The sequence below is a fragment of the Podarcis muralis genome, chromosome 4, assembly GCF_964188315.1.
Source record: "Podarcis muralis chromosome 4, rPodMur119.hap1.1, whole genome shotgun sequence".
Lineage (NCBI taxonomy): Eukaryota > Metazoa > Chordata > Lepidosauria > Squamata > Lacertidae > Podarcis > Podarcis muralis.
Window position 1 is genome coordinate 95,635,558 of NC_135658.1, and position 21,225 is coordinate 95,656,782.

A 21,225-nucleotide genomic window follows, 5' to 3' on the forward strand; every position below is an offset into this window, starting at 1 on the left:
TGCTGAGAGATCCCAGGAAAATTAACAAGGTCATACTTCCACTGTCCCTTTCCCAATAAAAGACATCATTTCACTGCCCAAACCAGGCCTGAAATGGTTCTCAATAATGAGAGCAATACTGTATTATGAGTTGAACAGAGGTCAATTCCAAAACTTGGAGATATGTCTAGATCCTGTCTCTGTGCTCCATTCTCAGTCTTCTAGCAGGTACCAAACCTGCAGAAAAGGAAAAAAATAATGCAGCAAACACTGGTGTTCTTATGTTCTGGCTCCAATAGTTAAAACAGGTTGCTTAGCCTGTTGCATACAAACACACACAGGTAACAGTCTGTACATCACCCTGTATAATAATAATTACCATTTATTAAATTTGTATACTGCCCTATACTCATAGGTCTTAGGGCAGTTTCAAGTTAAACCAAAATATAAAAACACAAAATAAGCAAAAATAAAAAAAAACAATAATCCCCCTCCCTCCCCAACACATTTTAAAAGGCCATTGGGTGTCAGTCAATGAAGGTGCCAGGAGAACTTCCCTGGGGAGAGCATTCCACAGACAGGGAGCCACTGCAGAGAAGGCCAGTTCTTGTGTTGTCACCCTCCAAACCTCTTGAGGAGGAGGAACACAAATAAGGGCCTCAGAAGGTGATCTCAGGGTCTGGGTACGTTCATATGGAAAGTGGCAGTCCTTGAGGTATTGCAGTCCTGTGCCATTTAAGGCTTAATAGGTCAAAACCAGCACTTTGAATTGGGCCCGGAAACTAATTTGCAGCCAGTGAGTCGGACCAGGATCGGTGCAATATGCTCAAACTGTCTTGCTCTGGTGAGCAACCCGGCAGCTGAATTCCGAACCGTCTTCAGAGGCAGCACTATGTGCGGTAATTTAACCTTGAGGTTACCAGAGCATAGACAGTAGCTGGGTTATCCCTGTCCAGGTTAAGGGCGCAGCTGAAGGGACAACTGCCGCCTTCGCTAATTCTGATTATTTTACCTCACTGTGCTTTATTATTCTCATATCGTGAGCTGCCTTCCTGGAGACCTATGCTGAAATAAGTTGGCACAGAATCATAATGTTTGAAGGGACCCACAGGGGTCATCCAGCCTAACCCCGTGAAAGCAGGCGTATGCACGGGGATTGAACCTCGGTGTTACCAGGGCTAACCGACTAAAGTTATAAGGAACTTCGTAAGAAATAAAGGAACAAAAAAGCCTCTCTTTGTCGTCGGCGCAGCACAAAGGACTGGGCTTTTGAAAACCGCACCGTTGGGAAGGGCTGAGAGCCCCCGTGAGGGAAAACCCCTCTCCTTCCGCCGGCCGACGAGTTCCTGCCAGGCCCAGAGGCCGCCTAAGGGAAAAGTGACCGTTGGGCGGGGGAGGGGAAGGAGCCCGCCCGCCAGCCAGTCAGAGTCCTCTTTCCCACCGCGTCTCCCAGCAGCGACAGAACCCCGGCCGCTGATTGGCCCGCCGCCGCGGCGCGCGCGCGACTTTCGAGGGGCGCGCGCTCCGGTTGGTCCGGAGCCACGTGCCCTCCCAAATCCGACGAGGGCAAGGCGGGCCTCCTGTTTCCTAGGCTACAGCGGGAAGGCGAAGGGAGCTCGTCACGTGGGGAGAGGGCGGAGGACGAGGTGGGGAGGGTGTGTGAGAGAGTGTCTGTGTCTCTCTCTGCGTGTGTGTCATTCAACTTCCCCTGAAAGCGGCGATTGGCGGAGACGGGCGGCTGCCGTGCACGTGACGCGGCGCCCCGGCGCTGCCCGGTTGGTGGTTCCCCTGGTTACGAGGAATGAGGGGGCGGGGCGTCCGCCGCGGCTGGCAGCCGACAGCAGCAACGGGAGCGCCGCCGCCGCATTAGCAGCGGCCCGTGAAGGCGGCGGCCGCGGCGACCGGTAGCGCCGCCCAGGGGCAGCTGCGGCTGCGGCCCACCCGCCTCCTCCCTTCGCGCTCCCTCACAGCCATGGCGGCGCCGGAGGTCGCGGCGGCGGTGGCGGCCGCGGGCGGGTGAGCGCCCGAGGAAGAGGCGGCGGCGGCGTCTGAGGCGGCCGGTGGGCGAGGCGGTTCGGCGGAGCCCGGCCCGGGAAGAGGATGCGCGAGTACAAGGTGGTGGTTCTGGGCTCGGGCGGGGTGGGGAAGTCGGCGCTGACCGTGCAGTTCGTCACCGGCACCTTCATCGAGAAGTACGACCCCACCATCGAGGACTTCTACCGCAAGGAGATCGAGGTGGACGCCTCGCCCTCCGTGCTGGAGATCCTGGACACGGCCGGCACCGAGCAGTTCGCCTCCATGCGGGACCTGTACATCAAGAACGGGCAGGGCTTCATCCTGGTCTACAGCCTCGTCAACCAGCAGAGCTTCCAGGACATCCGCCCCATGCGAGACCAGATCATCCGCGTCAAGAGGTGAGGATGGGGGCGTGGAGGGGGGGAGACCCCGCCTTGGCTAGGAGAGACCCCTCGCTCCCCCCCCCAAAAAACCCCTCACCCAAATCCCCGTTTTCCTGCCTCCTCTGCGTTTCCCTGTTTCCTCTGCGTTGCTCCCACCTAGTCCTCTTTGCCTGTTGCCCAGCAGTTCTCCTCCTCCTCCTCACTGCTCTGCAGGGAGCTCTCTACCATCCTTGGGGATCCCCTTCCAGGACCGGGGACCCTCATCCAGCACCCTTTCCTTCTGCCTTATTCCTCCAGATGAGCCTTTCTGCCCTAGTTTAAGGTGTCAAAACCTACCTGCCTTGGCAAAAAAAAACCAAACCCTACCATCCCTCAGACCAATCCCCACATCCTAACTGGTTCAGCTTCACCCCCTCCCTGCCTGCAGGTAGCGCTCTCTAAATACTGCAGGGAGACTTGCCTACCTCTTAACACCCAAACCTGCATCCCTTGCTCAGTATGTCAACCAATTTCCTGCCCTTTGTGTGCTGCCAGAATGTAATTGCATGCCCAGTTAGCATCCTACACTGCATCCTTCCTTGGGAACCTGGTGAGAAATCTTGTCATTCCTGTTCACCCACATTATATATATTTTTTTATCCACACGGCGTCTTACTTCAGATCTATCTGTCCTCGGTGCCCTTGCCTTGCCTATCTTTAATTCTGTTCCCATGCACAGAGCTTTCAGTTCTTCATTCCACCCACTTCTGGAGCTCTGTGTTGCATCTCCCAACAGCCTGCACAACTTCTGCAAGTCCAGACTGCAACATTGGCATATGCACCTCCAGCTTTCTTTATCTAGGCTTTTAGCATTCATAAACCATGCTGGTTACCTTGCATGTTCCTTAATACAGCTTCCTCTTTCCTATGTTTTTGTGCATGTGTCTACACATCAACTTGAATATAAAGCACACCTCTTATATCCTGTTCTTGTCGCCTAGATTTCTGCTTTATAGAAGCATTCTCTCTGTATTGTTGCCTATTCACATGTGCATAACAGATGCCCATCCCTCCAACTATACATCAGACAAGTGGTTTGGGATTTCTTACTTTCTACTTCTGAAAGCAACTTAACTCTGCCTAAAAGCACTAAAAATAATTTTACCCATAGTGAACATTATCTTTCCTTGTAATATTGGAGCCAATGTCCTGATGGGGTGTTCCATCAAATTGGGGTGTTTCCTTGATTCTCTGGTTGTTAATTTACTTTTTTTTTTTTGCAAGGTTAATAAGATGGCATTAGAGAAAAGCTTTACTCTTTGACTCTTCATACTGAAGCGATTCAGGCAAGATCTTTGACATCCTAATCAGCATGAAAAATATATTTCCAGAAGCTGCGTCTCTTCAAAAATTCCTGATAATTATTAGTATTAAGACTGCAGAATTTTTAAATGATAATTGATGTGCCAGTCAGCATCAGCTTATTTCAGTGTCCACACGTCTAGATGGATGCCTTAATCTGCTTTAAAATCAGCCCTAAAACGTTAAGTGCTGAAAAGGTTTTGAAGGTCCAACCTCTTGCATTATGATAGAATCTGCTCATGTCTAAATACTGAAAGATTACCCTCTTAAGCCTCTTTGCTGATATTTCACAGTACTGTACTATGCCCAGTGCGGTTCAAAATGAACAAGAAAGATAACTGTTAAAAAGCAATAAAATACTGCAATAACTTCAAAGTTTGAAACTTGGTAACCAAATGCAAACCATATCTTGGCAGTAAAATAAAAAGATACAGGCCTTGCAGTTTACCAAAAGCCCAGCCGTTAAAAATGGTGTTGACAAGCTTATGAATGTATATAAGAGTTGTACTTGGTGGGCCTCCTTGGGGAGCAAATTCTGTAGTGCAACTGTAGAGGTCTTGCTTTTCGGCATCCTCAATTGTGATTTCACATACACTCTGAATTCTGGAGAAGAGCACCGTGGGGAGGCAGATGATCCACATACTCAGGAGAGTCTAGTACAATTGAGCAGACAAAATGCCTCTGGGGCAAGAAATAAATTGAATGAAACAGCTTGTCTTGTTCAAATGAAGAGCGCGCCGTACAGTGGGGAGGCAGTGGCACCTGTATTCTCTGCCCCATATAAAGAATTGCATCTGGTTTAAAGGAGCATATTCCCAAACCCTCAGCATGGTGAGTTTTCCTGCCATCCAAGCCTCCTCACAAGAAAGAGTGTTATTTGCCTCATTTGAAAGTGGGCAGGAACAGACAAGTACAGGGGCCTGGGAAACCATGGTCCTTTTCCCTAGAAGTTATAGCATTTATTATATTAACAGTAGCTTTAGGCACAATATCTCTACTTTAACCCATAGCCTTTAAGCATATGATTGTCATATCCAGCATAATGTCTCCCTTAGCAGCTGTAGGATTGGGAGTGCAGAAGAGGAAAACCACAAATATCACAGTATAAAATTCCTTCCTAATCTTAACACACCATTATTAAGGCACATCTGTAAATGTATTTATTTTTACGTAATTGTGGGTTTTTTTGGCCCAGGACTCTGCTAGTGATGCTATCTCTGGAATTCATTAATCTCTCCCAGGATATGTTGTGGAATCTATTCCTTGAGGGAAATAGAATTGTAAGCAATAGTTGTTAACTGTGATTTTTCTACTATTATTGAAATTCCGTTGGTGGCAGTACCAATGGACATAGTTTTTTTCAAACCGCCAAACTGTTCCAATCAGAATAGATGAGCTCTCTTAGTTTATTAAGATGCTATTGCATTTTGTTGTTAATGTGACCAATTGGTGACATTTTATTAATGACTCTTCTGTCCCCTGTCCCAGATCCAGAAATGGAATATATCTTTCCTTAAAGCTTTGTCTTCAACATTCACTAGTAGAAGACATACAACTGGGTTAGTTGTTGTTGTTTTTCCCATGGTTAGAAACATTTTTAGATAGCTAGATAAAAGCAAGAACAAGGAAGAACAAAGCAGTTCATGGTGGGGAAAAGATAATCCCTCTATTCCTCTGTTGTTAGGGAAGTGTGCAGAGAAATGATGACCAAATACCTACCAATGTAGCCTGTACTTTACCAGGCTGTGCACCATGCAAAACATCTTTTGCCATCTTCTGAACTCACTTCCTGGTTCTGCTGAAATAAGCCCCACCACCATTTTCCTGGGCACCAGGATCCACCCCCAACTGTGTGTGGTCTACTAATGAGCCAACCACTTGGGAATTACAGAGCTAATCTGTACCACTGTTCTTACAAATAAATTTAATCATAGGCTTTCTGTATTTACATGTGAAATACCAATCAGTAAATAGTTACTGATTTTTCTTTGTGTGTTTTCTTCTGTTTTCTACAAAATGCTACTGACCTTGGGATGAGCAGTGGTTTCAGACCAAGGAAGCTTAAGCCATTTATGCTTCTGGTTAAAATGCTATTCTCACCTGCATGTGTGATACCTGGTTCCTTTTCATTCTGTATTTTTGTCCACGTATATCTGATAAACATTGTAAAGATACATGATCTGTGGTTTTTTTGACAGTTCCACAGTTCCAGTAGAGAACAGAAAGCCATCAATCTGTGGAATTTGTCTGAAATCTTTTGAGGAAATTCTGTGGCTATTTTTTAGCTTAGACTATATGCTATTTTTAAAATATAAATTAGCATCAAGTCTCAAAACTTGATAGGATCTGTCATCCTCAAAGCTAACCAATCATAGTATATGAGGCAGTGTCAGAATCCAGATGACTGATTGCTATTGCAGCTCCCATGTATGCTCATATGCTCCATTCCCCAAATAGGGTGGATATTTTCAAGCAATATCAACTTAAGAACTCCAGTGAGACTAGTCAGAGGTTCTTGTTAGTAGAGCTGAAAAAGCCCTCTGCCCGTGCACCAGGCAAGGCAATTACAAACAGGTTGTGACAGTTTCCAGGTCCTTGGAAAAGTGTATAGAACTTGCTATTTTTGGGGTTGTCTTATTACACTACTTGAAATTTTGAAACACAGGTTGCATCACAACAGAACAACGTGTCTCAATAAAGTGAGCTCTACTAGTTACACAGCGCTTTGTTTGCCACCAACTCTAGCTGCCCTCCATTACTTCCTCACAGATGTCATAACAAGAATAATGGGGTTCCTATCTGGATCTGCCAGTTTGCATGCTTCCTTGGGGGAAGGGTTCCTCTTGCTGGCTTGGAGACTTTCTGTGCAATTTGGCAGATACAGAGATCGTATGTGGAATGTCTTCTGCAGCATCCATGTCAGTCTACACGTCTTTTAGCAGTAATCATGCTCAAACTACTGTAATAGAATGAACCACAGGATGGACTTTACTGTAAATCTCAGTGCTGATTTCAGGCTAATTCAAGTAATCATCATTCTATGTTAAGATGTGGATTGAGAAGTGTTTGGTTTTTTTGTTTTCAGGCATGTTATGAAATGATCTTGAGACTATTTTACCATGTGTTTCCACCCAGTGACCATGATATTAGTGTTTTGGAAACACTACGTAATTTTCACACAGTGAAAAATTACGTAACCGTATATCTAGAGGAGAAGGTTCAAGTTATGTACACTCAGTCCACGTCCTGCAACCTGAAAAGAGCCAGTGCAACTAAATCTCCAAAACTTTGTGCCTTGACTTTTGCGAAACTTGCAAAAAGATTGTCAGTCTTTGAAATATCACCTTCTATACCAATTGTAGTAAAAAGTAGACATCTGCTGAACCTCTATCTTGTCCTGCTAAAACTACAGATGTAGCATTGTAGTACCTCCGCCTTTCTTGGCAAGATATCCACCCCTGTAGTCTATAATTGAGCATGCTTAGTTCTGAAGCCGAAGATAGCAAGCCACAGTAACACGGGCATGAATCTTTTAAAGGAAAAAGCACAACAAATAATTCAGGGCAGAAAATTTAGCCTGGATAGCTCAGATCATAAGAATGCCAAGGTTGCAGGCATTGTTAAGATTGTTTTTGAGCTGACTAGGGATAGCTCAGAGTATGAGACTCTTAATCTCAGGGTTGTGTGTTTGAGCCCCATGTTGGGCAAAAAGATTCCTGCGTTGCTTGGAATTTCACTAGATGACTCTTGTGGTCCCTACGGTTCTATGGATCTATGATATGAGATAAGAATATTCATGTGATGTATTTTCATGTTGCAGCATGATCCAGTAAGTGTTTAGGACACTAATGTACTCCCCTTCTACAGACTGGAGAAAGTGCTGCTAATTGTGATGTTTTGAAGATTTTACTATGCACTTTCCCCCTGCAGCTGGAGACTTGCTGGGGCAAAAGCACCTAAGCTGATTAATTTGTGGTCCTACTGTCATTTCAACATTTTTTTAAAAAAGAAAGAGTCCTAGTAGCTTGCAGAATACATTCAATGTTCAACCTATGCTTGGCCCAGTTATTGTCTGAAACCTCCATCATATCTTTATTTTAAATGCCGAAAGGTTCAGAAGTTAGAGATAATGATATTGGGTTGGGACCAGACTAAGTTGAACTTTGTTCTGATGGGTTTCACTAGGAACACCAGGCTGGATCCAGAGTGCATCTGGGGACTTTTTGAAACTGACTTCTTGTCCCCTTCTCCCTACAGTAGCCATCCAGTTTTCAGGGAACCTGCCAGTCTCCTGCACAACAGATCACCCTATTTGGCAGGTTCCCTCATTTTCAGGAGACCATTTTGCAGGGCCAACTGCTGTGGGAAGGAGAGGGACACAGAAAGCAGCTTCTGCCAGTCCTATTGTGCACACTAAAACTTTGATCCCGTCCTAAGTCATTACTAACTTTTCCAATGAAATAGGAAACTTGGTTTAACCAAATTTTGGTTAATTAAAATTTTCCTTGAATTCTTTGCAAAATATTTTCTCATTATGGATAATTTATTCTTCCCCAGCAACTACAGATTTTAAAAAGAAACGTACATTCTGAGTACCTGAAAATTCTATTTTTTATATTCGAATCATTTTTCAATGTCTGTCATTACAGAAATAATAATTCTCAGTTTTAACAACATGGGTATTGTTGATTCTAACAGGTTCAAGCCATAGAAACGGTCTTGAGAAATAAATAGAAATCATAATGAAAAGGCGAGTCAACCATTTTTTGCCAGTACAGTACTTGCACATAAGGAGATTAAGAGGAGAGGTTTCTAAAGAATTCTACCTTAAGAGAACCTGGCTCAACTGTTAACCCTTTCTAAATTGTGGGGTTTAAAAAACAGAATAAAACAGCAGGTGACTACTTCGACAAAGGCTAAAAAGGATATACCAGTGTAAGCTTTCAAAAGTTAAAAGTAGTTTGCTTACAGAAGCACAGATTACGAAATGTTTTGTAGGAGAAGGAGCAGATACCATTTATAATTACTAGGTAGAGTTTGACACATCACTTGCATGCTAGAACAGCGTTTGCAGTGAAACTGGGTTTTAAAATGTTTGTACAGTTATCGGGATAAGATTTCCCCCCCTTGAGGCTTGCACTTTCCCAGAAAGGATTTTTGTGGTTCGTTGAGAGGTGTTCCGAACACTCTATGGCTTTTTGGCACAGCAGATTAAAATCCTCTTTGTAATGAGGTGTTTGGGAAAGATTGAGTATGGGAAAACATTATATCCTAAAACATTTTTCTAGAGAATAAGTAAATACATTGTAGCTCCAAAGACGTCATCAGAATTCTCAGTCGCTCTGTAATTCCATTTTATATATGGGGTAGGGTGGGACAAAACGGACTTCAGTGTAAGTATATGTATTCTGGATCAGACCCAAGACCTAACTAATGCACCTATTTCTCACAAGGATCAGTCAAATGTCACTAGGAAGTCCACAAATATAATATGAGGGTAATAAGTTGCTCCTGCAATTGTTCCATGGGCACTGGTGTTTAGAGTCATGCTGCTTCTGGTCTTGGAGGTAACATATAGTAGTAATAATAATAGTAATAGTACAACAACAACAATAAATTTATTATTTATGTACTGTCCATTTGTGTTGTCCCAGCCACTCTGGGCTGCTCCCAACAAAATATTAAAAAAAAACAATAAAACATCAACTATTAAAAAAAACTTCCCTGAACAGGGCTGCCTAATTCCATTTTAGAGCTATCTGAGTTGATGGACTCCACCCCATAATTTGGCAATGGATTCTTAAATTTTAATTATGTGTTGTGTGAACTAGCACCCTTTTTGCCTGTCCGGAACTTCCCACCATTCGTCTTTGTTGGAGAAACCAAGGTTCCAGTATTTCTGAGAGGTAGAAAAGCACCCCTCTCTAACCACTTTCTCCACATCAGGAATACAGTAGTACCTCGGGTTAAGTACTTAATTTGTTCCAGAGGTCCGTTCTTAACCTGAAACTGTTCTTATCCTGAAGCAAAGTTCTTAACCCGAGGTACTATTTCTGGGTTAGCGGAGTATGTAACCTGAAGCCTATGTAACCTGAAGTGTATGTAACCCGAGGTACCACTGTAATTTTTTATACCTACGCCATCTAGATTTGTATAATGTGAAACAACAAAAATGGTGAACAGTTGGGTGAATAGTAAGAAGTTGCAACTACAGTGGTACCTCGGGTTACCACTTCAGGTTACATACGCTTCAGGTTACAGACTCTGCTAACCCACAAATAGTGCTTCAGGTTAAGAACTTTGCTTCAGGATGAGAACAGAAATCGTACGGCGGCGGGAGGCCCCATTAGCTAAAGTGGTGCTTCAGGTTAAGAACAGTTTCAGGTTAAGTACAGACCTCCGGAACGAATTAAGTACTTAACCCAAGGTACCACTGTAAATGACAGCTTTCCTTATGCCTGATTTAGTGCTGTGTGGGCTGGGACAGTCCAAAGTATCTAAATAGAGCCAAGTTTGGGAAGGCTAGCTTATGCATTAGAACAATGGTTCCCAGTTGGTGGTCCATGGACCCCAGGCGGTCCATGGCACCATTCACATAACCAAAACTACCATAGAGATATCTAAATTTTCAAAGGCAGAGGGTCCATGGCTTGGCTTTTGAAAAACAGTGCATCCACAGTAGGAACCACCGCATTAGAAGGTTGTAGTGGCATTACTTAATCACATAATATGGTGGTTGTAGAGCAGGCATAGGAAAACTCAACCCTCCAGATGTTTTGGGACTACAACTCCCATCATCCCTAGCTAACAGGACCAGTGGTAAGGGATGATGGGAACTGTAGTCTCAAAACATCTGGAGGGCTGAGTTTGCTATGCCTGTTGTAGAGCATCCTAGATTTCCATTGGATCCTACTTGTTGTTTTATCCTTGGAAAAGATTTGTATACCTAGATCAGCCAGCTGACTCTTCTGCTTGTATCTACAGTGGTACCTCGGGTTAAGTACTTAATTCGTTCTGGAGGTCCGTTCTTAACCTGAAACTGTTCTTAACCTGAAGCACCACTTTAGCTAATGGGGCCTCCTGCTGCCGCCGGAGCACGATTTCTGTTCTCATCCTGAACCAAAGTTCTTAACCCGAGGTACTATTTCTGGGTTAGCGGAGTCTGTAACCTGAAGCGTATGTAACCCAAGGTACCGCTGTATTCCCAAGATCACTTTAAAAGTTGTTTGTGCAGAAGTGGCAGCCATGCACCTTGCAAGAGTTAGGGTTGGGAGCATTAACTGATACACATTGTAAATCATTGTAGTTAAAATGTAGATTTTGGTCTGATCTATTCCTCAGTTAGGATTATCGCATTTGAAAGGTTGCTTTTTGTATGGCCATAATGTTTTCTTGGAAATGAAATATATGGGGCAACAACTGCCATGTTTTGCTTCTACACACTCTGAAATCTCCATATCTAGACTTTGAACAGGGAATGAATCAATGGATTTTATTCACAGTCAGAATTAGTACAATAATTGCAAAGAGGAACATTTAAAACTGGAATTTTCTTTCTATATTAATGGAACCCAAACACATCTGCACTTCTGGAAAAAATAATTACTGCAGTAGAAATCCAGGCATTGGTTTTAGGGAAAAATAGTTTCTGCAGTAGGCTTTGAATTATATCTGAAATGTAACTTAGTTCCAGTTCATCCTAATGGAAAGACACTTTCACTCGGTATGTGTAGGTGCTGTGTGGATAATATACATTGTACACACAATCAAAATAGTTGGTAGCCTTGAATTTTAGGTCCCAAATAACTTGAGATGGGCAAGTTGCTGAGATCATTCCACTTCTATGATGTTCTGGGTAATTGCATGGTGAGGGAGGAAGAGGAGAGCAGATAATATGGTTCAGATATGAGCTGCCTGATATATGAGAAAATCCTGGATTCCTAAATATTGGCTTCTAGGTCCTAGGAATTTGAAATGTTTTCCCAGCAGTGTTATATTTTAAATAAAAGTTCACTCTAAGGCCAATCCCTCCAGGAAGTGATAGTTGAACTCTTAACTAATAAATATCTACAAATTACATGTCTGGTAGCCAAATTTGCTTTGGCAGCTAAGAAGCTCTGCTCCCATTATGTTAAAGCATTGAAATTCTAAAATTCTGCATCCTTCTTTAATGGGGATAATATGCCACCAGTTGGTTAAAGTCTGAAAAAGTAATTCACCGTAATACATTTTCCTGACATTAAACCTGTAAAAATGCATGTCATCTTTGGATAACAATATTATCTGTCTATTTCGCTTTTTACTTCTGGCACATGTATTTATGTGCCATACAAAATCTGGGCCTCTTGGCTTCCTTAGGTGAAATAAAATATATGTTTCTTTGGGAAATCTCATTGTTTGTTTAAAAGTAGACTTCCATGTGTTGATTGTAGAGAAGATTCTGGAAACTTTATTATGCCCAAGCAATATTTTCCAGTTGTGGCCTCTCTGTCATTTATGTACCAGAAACTGCTCAAGGAACCAAGGCATATATTGAGAAAGATGTGTGATGTACACTAGAAAAACATTCCTGTTTCATAGCCTAAGATGTGAGCTACATCAGAGAAGGATAAGGAGGATTATGAAAAGGAGTAAATTTTTTGGCCTGATCAAAGGTGGGGAAATGGTTTGTTGTATGAATGGGTGTGTATGTGCAGGAGGGGGTAAATTTAAATCACATTTCCCATTTGTATTCAGGATATTTTGTAAACAAAAGTGCACACTAATTGGCATCATCATAGCAAGCTGACCTACAAATGAGCAGAGCTTTTATGCTGCCTAGGAGGGTGATCCAGAGTTTCTGTTAATGCAGCCCATGTATCTTGTGGGCTATGGTATTCCGTAGATGGAATCCAAAGGATTTCCTTCCCCTTGACACTGTTTTCCCAAGAAATATTTAAGACAGCAGCAGTGGTGTTTGCACTGAGGTCTTGCTATAATAGAAATTTAAAAATAAAAAATGAACTTGCATCAATTCAGAATTGTTTTTTTCTCCTTCAGCCATTTGATTTTTATCAAATGAACCCTCTGCCTGTCTTCTGCAAGAGACATTTTTAGAGGCGGATGTTAGTGCAGTGTGCTGGATTTTGGGCCGCTGTTCAGTTTATTTGTGATAGTTTGCTGGTGTTTTGTATGGGGGGGGCGGTCCAGAGGATGATGTAATTATTTTTGTCTTTTCTAGAAAGAACCATTGCTCTGGATATTTAGGTTCTAGCTCCATGCTTCTCACACTTCTTGAGTTGGAGTGCCGGACGGTTGCCCATCTGGATAAACTCTTTATTGAGTCCCCACTATAGGGTAGAATCCAGAGTGCTGCATGTGAAATCCTGCACATGGTCTACGATTGCTGAGGACGTCCATTCCTTCTCCAGGCCTTCAAACCCCTCCAAAAACGTCTTGGGAAATGTGCCTCTTCTTGGTACCTGTGCAGTCAAACACATGGGTCATGTACATGCACAGAGCCTCATTCAGGAACATTCTCAAGCTGCCTTAAGAGTTCTGGCAGGTGTCCCACTCCAGAACTTCAAAGATGATTTAAGATCAGATATTCAAGAGGGAAGTTGAATATCCAGTAGTCCCACCCTCCATGTGCACACATCAAGAGATTTTATAGTGGATTATAGAAGCTCAGATATTCATGGGAAATTCAAGGTTTAAAGGAAATGCTATGTCTCTCTATCCCTGAGAGATTTTGACATAAGACTTAACAGCAAATCATTCTTCAATGAAATGTGTTGTTTTTAAAGGAAAGTCTTATCAATCAACATCTGTGCTGTTGTCAGAATTTTACGTTTAGCTCTTGATAAAAATAAGGTTAGTAATTCTTTTAGAGCACATAGCTGATTGGCAGTCTTCAAATGTTGTAACTGTCATTACTAAGTTGGGTTTGCATGCATAGGCAGCAAATATTGTGGTTTAAACATGCTCTGATCAGTCCTCACGCTACAGCACAATATTTAAATATTGGGGCGAGGGACGGCGATCATAATACCCTGCTTTTCACTGACGATGAGAGATTGCGTTAGAATCAGTAGACTTTAATTCAGTATCTGTTAGTTCACCTCTCTTCTGTGCGTAAAAGGGTCAGAACATTATTTACTATTTGTAACTATCCAATGTAACGTAGACATTCAAAGAAAGCTGGTGACGCTTAAGAAATGCTTCGTATTTGAGGGATGTTCTAAAAAGAGTTGTGTAGTGTACAGTCAAGCATATTTTATATCTTACCATCCAGAGTGGCATCGGCTTGGTTCACACAGGGCTAAACCAGATTTAGTAGCAAATCACGGTTAACACTGAGGTGTCTGGCAAGTTATCACTTAAACCTTGGTTTATTGCATTACAGAATTGTTAAAAGCACTAGTGGGAGCTTTTAACTTGTTTGACATTTTTGATACTCTTCACTCGTGGCTCTGTTGCTTTTGGGTAGTGACTGCTCTTTAACCATAGTTAAGAAGGCGGCCCAGATTCACACATAATTCTTAAGCTATGGTTAATGTTAACTAAGGTATATACCAACTATAAAGCTTGATGAATGAGCAACCTTTAACCATAGGTAAACTATCATTAAACTGCTGTGCTGGGTTCACACATAACACTAAACTGTAGTTTAATAAGCCATAGTTTAACACATCATGGTTTAGTGTTGTGTGCAGACCAAGCCATTGTAGTTAATGTTAATTATGATTAGTTTCAAACAAGCCAACTTTTAAATCATGGTTGCCGAAACTGGCTTATTTAAAGTAACCATTGTTAATGTGAATTGCATTTCTGAGTCTAGATGACACAGCAAGTTGCGATTAAGTATAAATGGAAACTTCTGAATTTGACTGCATGGGAAGCAGTGAACACAAGGTTCACGGCAGCTTGTTCCTCCTTATGCACTTTGCAGTACATGATGGTTTTTAGGTGATGTTACAAACCAGTGTTCAAAATTTGCCATTTTGCACCTGGTTATTGGCCACTTGCAACCAAGTGAAGATTGCCAGGTGTCAGGATGGCACCTGATGTCTCCACCATCTGGAAGTACATGCCTGGGAATCCTTCGATCTTGCCTGTTTTCACGCACTAACACACTTCCTTTAGAATTCTATCTGTGATATTTTATCTGCACAATCTTCACAAAAGGGACCCCCGGGGTTATCTAGTCCAGCTCCCTGCATGCAGGAATCTCACCGGCAGCCGTCCCTGGGTGGGCTTGAACCACCAACCTTCTGGTTAACAGCAAGGCACACTGACCCACTGTTCCACTTAAGTGGTTGTACTTCAGGGTTAACCGGCCTTTCTTTAAAATACAGCACAACCTCTCCCCTCCATGAGCAACTCACTTGCCACTGCATGTTGAACATCTGCAAATCCCAAACAAGTGTGAGCATGCAAGGCTTAGGCGCCCATAAAAAAGTCTGGTTTTATTATTTCCCTGAATTGCATGTGTTTTGTGTGCATTAAGAAAAAAATGCCAACATTTGTGGTGGAAACATGTAACCTTTGTATACAACTGTGTTGCTAGAAGGAAGTTCGTGTTACAGCTTCTTTTGCCATGGCTCTATTGATTTCTGCATTGCAGCATTACTTTAAAATAAGGATATTTGGTGAAGCATGAATCATAGATGACTACAGATGTAAAATGTCTCCCAACACTTCTGCTTTCTGAAATGCTGCAAGAACACTATGCACTTTGGTACATTTCAGCACACTGTATTTTTAATCTGGAAGACACATGAATGGCCTCTTTTCTCTACCCACTTCAAAGATTTCCAGTTTAAAATAATATGTGCACATTTTGGGGGTGGGAACCAGCCCTGGATCTTGCTGGTTTCTGACAGGTGATTTGTTGGTGCAGTGACAACATTGGTGCAGTGACAACATTACATAAGGTAGGCGCCAAATGGCTCCTTAAACCATGGAATGCCTAGTTGCCATTTGGAGGCCAGACGGCTTGAAAGTCATATTTTTTCAATACAACTTTGGGGTTCCTGAAATTCATTCTGATTGGGCAGCTAAAATATAACAGATAGAATTCCACAGGATGTGTTGCTAGTGTGTGAAAACAGACAAGAGAGTAGGTGCAAGGAGGAATAGAGAAAAGTGGGGGCATAAATGGCCAAACCACTTGGCTCATGTGAACCAAGCTATCCTCTCTCCCCCCCCCCCCCGCCTTATTGAAGCTTTTTAGAGACAAACATGTTGTGGGAAAGTACTAACATTTCAGTAGATGGTTATATACTGATGAACATTCTGTTCTTCATTTTGAAACATCATGTGAAGCAACACTGAAAGTAGCTAGAAAACTGGGCTAAAGATTCCCAGAATGAGCCACATTGCCAAATCTTCATTGTAAAGGTAAAGGTACCCCTGCCCGTACGGGCCAGTCTTGACAGACTCTAGGGTTGTGCGTTCATCTCACTCTAGAGGCCGGGAGCCAGCGCTGTCCGCAGACACTTCCGGGTCACGTGGCCAGCGTGACGACGCTGCTCCGGCGAACCGGCACCAGAGCAGCACACGGAAACGCCGTTTACCTTCCCGCTGTAAAGCGGTACCTATTTATCTACTTGCACCCGGAAGTGCTTTCGAACTGCTAGGTTGGCAGGCGCTGGGACCGAACGACGGGAGCTCACCCCGCCGCGGGGATTCGAACCGCCGACCATGTGATCGGCAAGTCCTAGGCGCTGAGGTTTTACCCACAGCGCCACCCGCGTCCCTAAAAATCTTCATTGTACCGTTTTACAAATCCAAGATTCTGCATCAGTATATCAGGCATCATTGTTTTCCTTAAGATTGCAAAGGGCTTCAACCTTGTTTTTGTATCTACTTGCAGGTATGAGAAGGTGCCTGTAATCCTGGTTGGAAATAAAGTGGACCTGGAGAGTGAGAGGGAAGTTTCGTCAAATGAAGGCAGAGCCCTGGCTGAAGAATGGGGCTGTCCTTTTATGGAGACTTCTGCCAAAAGTAAAACAATGGTGGATGAACTCTTTGCAGAGATTGTCAGACAGATGAACTATGCCTCACAGCCAGATAAAGATGATCCATGCTGTTCTGCATGTAATATACAATAGCATTCCAAATGATGGAATTGGACCTGATTTGCTGTATTTTTGGTAAGATGATACAACTGACTACTTCGCTTCGTGGTTTAAAATTGGGTCTCTGGGGATAAATCCAAAGTGGAGTAGCGGCATTAACTGCAAGCGGAACATTGAAGTTGATCAGTTTAGTGAAAGAATTTGGGATAAGCTTCTACAGTTCACTTGCCTGCAGCACATCTCCTGCACCTGCAGATCTGTGACACAGCCAACAGATTTACAGGGTGAGCACAAACAGTGTATGTTGGCTTTGTCAGACAACAGCTGCTGCTTTAAGTTGTTGTTGATGGTGAATGGGAGAGCACCAGCAAAGACACTTTGCACTCTACATATTCTCCACTGATAAATACAGGTTAACAAAGTGTATGTCTGCATATTGAATTTCAGGACTTGTCACTTGTGGCCAAGTTTACTCAGTCAAATATGCTAATTCCATCTTTGACACAAGCGTTAGTAGGATTATTGGCGAGTTGATGTAGTTGGTCCCCCACCCCCCTTTAAATTTGATTCTTTTCTATTATCCCATCATGCGAAAAGGAAAATGTTCCACCTGTACTTGAAAGTAAAGAGAGGAGCTCTGAAAAATCAACGGCTTGTGAAGAGAATAGTGGGACACTGGAATGTGTTAAATATTCTGCATTGGTATTCAGAAATGGTGGATTGCTTTGGATGCTGTTCAGTCAAGAAACCAAACAACCCTCTGTTTACAAAGTGGGAAATGTCTTCATCTCTTTACTGAAACAGGAAGAAGCAACTGTGATGGGGGTAAAAAATTGCTTAGCCTTACTAACAAGGAAATTTTAGCACATTAACAAGTACCACCTTGTAAGGAAAATGAAGCCATGTTGTATCCAGATGTTCCTTTTGCAGAAACCTCATGGGACTGTCTGAGCATCCTGCATTTTTAAGTTTAAGGATACCAGTTTATTTCTTGCCTTTAAGGGCTACGTCTTTGATGTGATACCTATGGAATTCAAATTTGCTATTTTATAGCTTTACTATTGGCAACTGGTTGATTGAATTAACTGTGCAAGTTACTTAGACTCAGAAGTTGAATACACAGTGTTGTAATTCCATAGATGAGCAAGGAGAAGGTTCTTGTCTTCAGTTGCCTAACATGCTAGTCAGGTGCTGCCATACAGTGATCCTGTTGCCCTGGTTATTGCCGTGACAAATAGTGAGTGAAACATTGTTTTGAAATGGTGCTCAGCCTCTGGTCTTAATTTTCATAGCAGTGGAATACTTATAATTTGCATGACTTAACAGCACCAGTTATATCTATTCTGATGTTTTACAATCAAGGAAGTTTCCAATCAGAATGTCTAAGTTTGAAATGCTGGAGTGATCATGTCGAGCTGGACCTTTGTGGATGATTTTGGCCTTTAAAATGCAATATCACTGAGCCTGTGGTCCAAATACCACCCCACAGTTTGGTTTTGCAGTCTTGTGGAGTAGCTGTGTAGTTTCTTGTGTAGACGAGTGGAGAGGCCTGTATGTGTCTTGTGTGCGTGTCGGTGGGTGAGAGTGTGACTTTTTACAAATGCTGTAATGAACTTGAGTTCTGAGATGTTTGCCTCCATCAGCAGAAAAACAACCTGCAATCTAAAGTGTGTCTAAAGAAACTGAATTCAGAAGCATTTTTTAAAAAGAAATATTGGCAACACTGGGCCACTTTATTTCTGACACTGCGGAACGCGTTTAGTTTAGTTCACTTTCTAACAGTTTAAGAAAAATGATGGATGATTATAGGCCACTATTGCCTTAGTCCTTGCATGGTTTTTTCTTTAAATCAAAAACGCAAAGAGTGTAATGCTAAACATGAGGTCCCACTCGAAAAATGTAGCTCCTTCCCAAGCAGCTTGCACAGCCTACGGAGTTGTGGCACTTAATGCATAGTGCATTGATAGCTTGCATGCGGAGAGGGGAACTGTCATGAGTTCATGGTCCTTAAAAGGTTTCAGAAGGAATTGCTTTGTCTCTTAGGAAAATAACCAGCTTTACCATTGAAATAAATGAGATGGACAGATATAACCTAAACATTGATTACATTTTTTGCTTATTCCAAACATGGTTCCTGTCTTGCATGCCAAGTAGTTTATGCAGTCATAACAGTGACATAAGTAAGATGACTGAAAGACATAAATAGCATTTTTGGTAAAAAAAATAATAATAATGGGCATGCTTTTAATGTGGAAGTCATTGCATAATGTGGTGGATTTGAACAGAAAAGTACTTCCTTGATAATGCTTATTGCTGTTTTTTAGAGACAAAGCATTGTGTATTCCCACAAATTGTAACAGTTTTTGTGATGTGTAATTCTAAAGAGGCATACTGTGTGCTGCTTGGGTTCTGCTTACATAGTTATAATGCCCAACCTGGTGCCCGCCAGATGTTTTGGACTACAAATCCCATGATTCCCAGCCAGGATGGCCAGCGGTAGGAGAAAATGGGAGTTGTTGTTCAAAACTTCTGAAGGACACCATGCTGGGGAAATCTACTATAGTGGGACATTAAAGGATGGACTTGGCTAAAATATTTTAAATTGGCAGGAGAGCTGCAGTTACTTGCATTGACATGGGGTTTCGCCCCCATGCCATGTGTTTAGGCCAGCAGAGTGAGTCACAGGTCAAATGGGTGTCTTGTGTCACCAGTTATCTAGTGCCAATTCAAGAGGTGCCATTGCTCCTGTGTTGATTTCTCCCTCCCTTCTTTCTAGCCTATTCCAGTGAGGGGCTTTTCCTGGACATGTCTCCGTTGCATCAAGATTTTATCCCCCCGCCCCCCGCCCCGCTGGCTGACACTGAAGTTGTGCTTAGAATTAAGTCAGGTGATTCCCCCCCCCCCGACCCAGACCACTTGGCATCCCTAGACCCATGCCACTGGGTTAGTCACACTCTTCAGGTATAGGCCCTGTAACTTCCTGAAACATATCGCAGTGGTGGCACTCCCTCATGTATAAATGCGCACTAGGGGCACACTGGCATGCATCAGTGGCATTATACTTATTGGGAGTAGCTCGTTAAGGATGACTGCTTATTTTTGTATCCCAATCAGATTCCAACGGTAGTAATTTTTTGGGGGGGTATAACATGCCTTAAAATATTATAATTTAATCCAAAGACCTACTATTCTTTAGCTTTTCTTATAGAGCTTTGTATCTTTCTGCAGCTGGCATTTTTAAGTTTATATTGTCATATAAATGGTTGTAACTTCTTTTGAAAATAGAAGGGGGAAATAATTCCTCCTTTGCCCTCTGCAAACGTTAATCAAACCAGCATTAGTTCTAGAGGTTTTGTGGTTTGTTTGTTTCTTTAGGTAAGGTAACCCCCCCCCCCGCCCCGCCCGCCACCCCCAGCAAATATTCATAGCAGCTTTTCAGGACTTTTTCTTCTGATAGGACCAACAATGGAACAGTCCTTTTACCTACACTCCTATTTCTAAAATTGCCATTAATGTCTGTGGGGAAATGTACTGGTATTTACTTTTCTATGTAACACATGCTGCCTACTGTCATCTTAGGGTGGAGGGATGCATGATTTTTCACCAGTGCGCAGTTGAAGCACCACTTGGACTGTAATTACAAAACTCCATGACAAAGCAAATTTGGCAGCTGCAGGAATTCTAATGTGCATTATTCCTCTGTCAGTTCTTGATCGAGGTTTCCAGAAATGATTGCAGTGTGTTTTTGAAAACTAGGCTTAACCATTGACAATTTGGGATTTCCTAGAGTTGAATAAAGATATTTAACAGTTGATTGTTGAGCTCTGTTACAACTGATAACTGAAGAAAAAAAAATGCAGCAAGTTTTATAAGGTGTCAGTTGTTTAAATCATGATGTTTCAAAATAAATCAAATTGTACATAGAACTCAATGCAAACTCAGCAGTTGTATTTGGAGTTAAATTATTTTAACAAATAAATTTATTTAATGAAACGTCTGTTGGGGTTCTTTGCACCATTCACTTCCTTCTTTTCTAGCGGAAATAAAAAAATACAAATCAAAGAGTGACATTCTTTACTATACTCGGCTTGTTCAGAATGCAGCTAGCTCTCGTCTGTCCTAGAAAGGAGCACATTTGCCCTATATTTTTGGTGAGTGGAATTCAAAGTAGATCATTTTGGTAATGCTTTTGTAAGGCATCATATTTCCAAGCACAAAAGGTTGAACTAAAATATCACCAGTGCACAAAGGGTAATAAAACAGTCCACATACTGATATCAGCCAAGCCTTGATTTAAAAAGAAATGATGCGCATCAAATCCACTATTTCTAGATGGTTACCTTTTGGGGAGCTTCTGTTTCACTGCGCAATGGTACAGTTAGCTTGGACCTGACAGTACAGTTTCGACAGTGGTAGTGCTAATGTTAACACGATTGTTCCAGCCA

At 42.5% G+C, this 21,225-nt stretch overlaps 1 protein-coding gene across 2 annotated transcripts; it reads left to right on the forward strand.

Moving 5' to 3' along the window:
• The first annotated feature begins 1,854 nt into the window (after positions 1-1,854).
• RAP2A (RAP2A, member of RAS oncogene family) lies at positions 1,855-20,773 on the forward strand. 2 transcript variants are annotated; one of them, XM_028728334.2, is made up of 2 exons: positions 1,855-2,393; positions 3,642-5,893. In XM_028728334.2, the coding sequence occupies exons 1-2, from the start codon at positions 2,080-2,082 to the stop codon at positions 3,658-3,660; spliced, it is 333 nt and encodes a 110-aa protein (XP_028584167.1). In that variant the 5' UTR covers positions 1,855-2,079; the 3' UTR covers positions 3,661-5,893. The 2 variants fall into 2 exon arrangements, with proteins under 2 accessions (XP_028584167.1, XP_028584165.1); XM_028728332.2 differs by lacking the exon at positions 3,642-5,893 and adding an exon at positions 16,576-20,773 and having other exon boundaries at positions 1,883-2,393.
• The last annotated feature ends 452 nt before the right edge of the window (positions 20,774-21,225 follow it).

What these genes read in the sequence shown, in the direction of transcription:
- RAP2A (XM_028728332.2), top strand. Translation starts at nt 2,080, where the DNA reads ATGCGCGAGTACAAGGTGGTGGTTCTGGGCTCGGGCGGGGTGGGGAAG. An exon ending in CAGATCATCCGCGTCAAGAG is followed by an intron (nt 2,394 to 16,575) that starts GTGAGGATGGGG and finishes ATCTACTTGCAG; the next exon opens with GTATGAGAAGGTGCCTGTAA.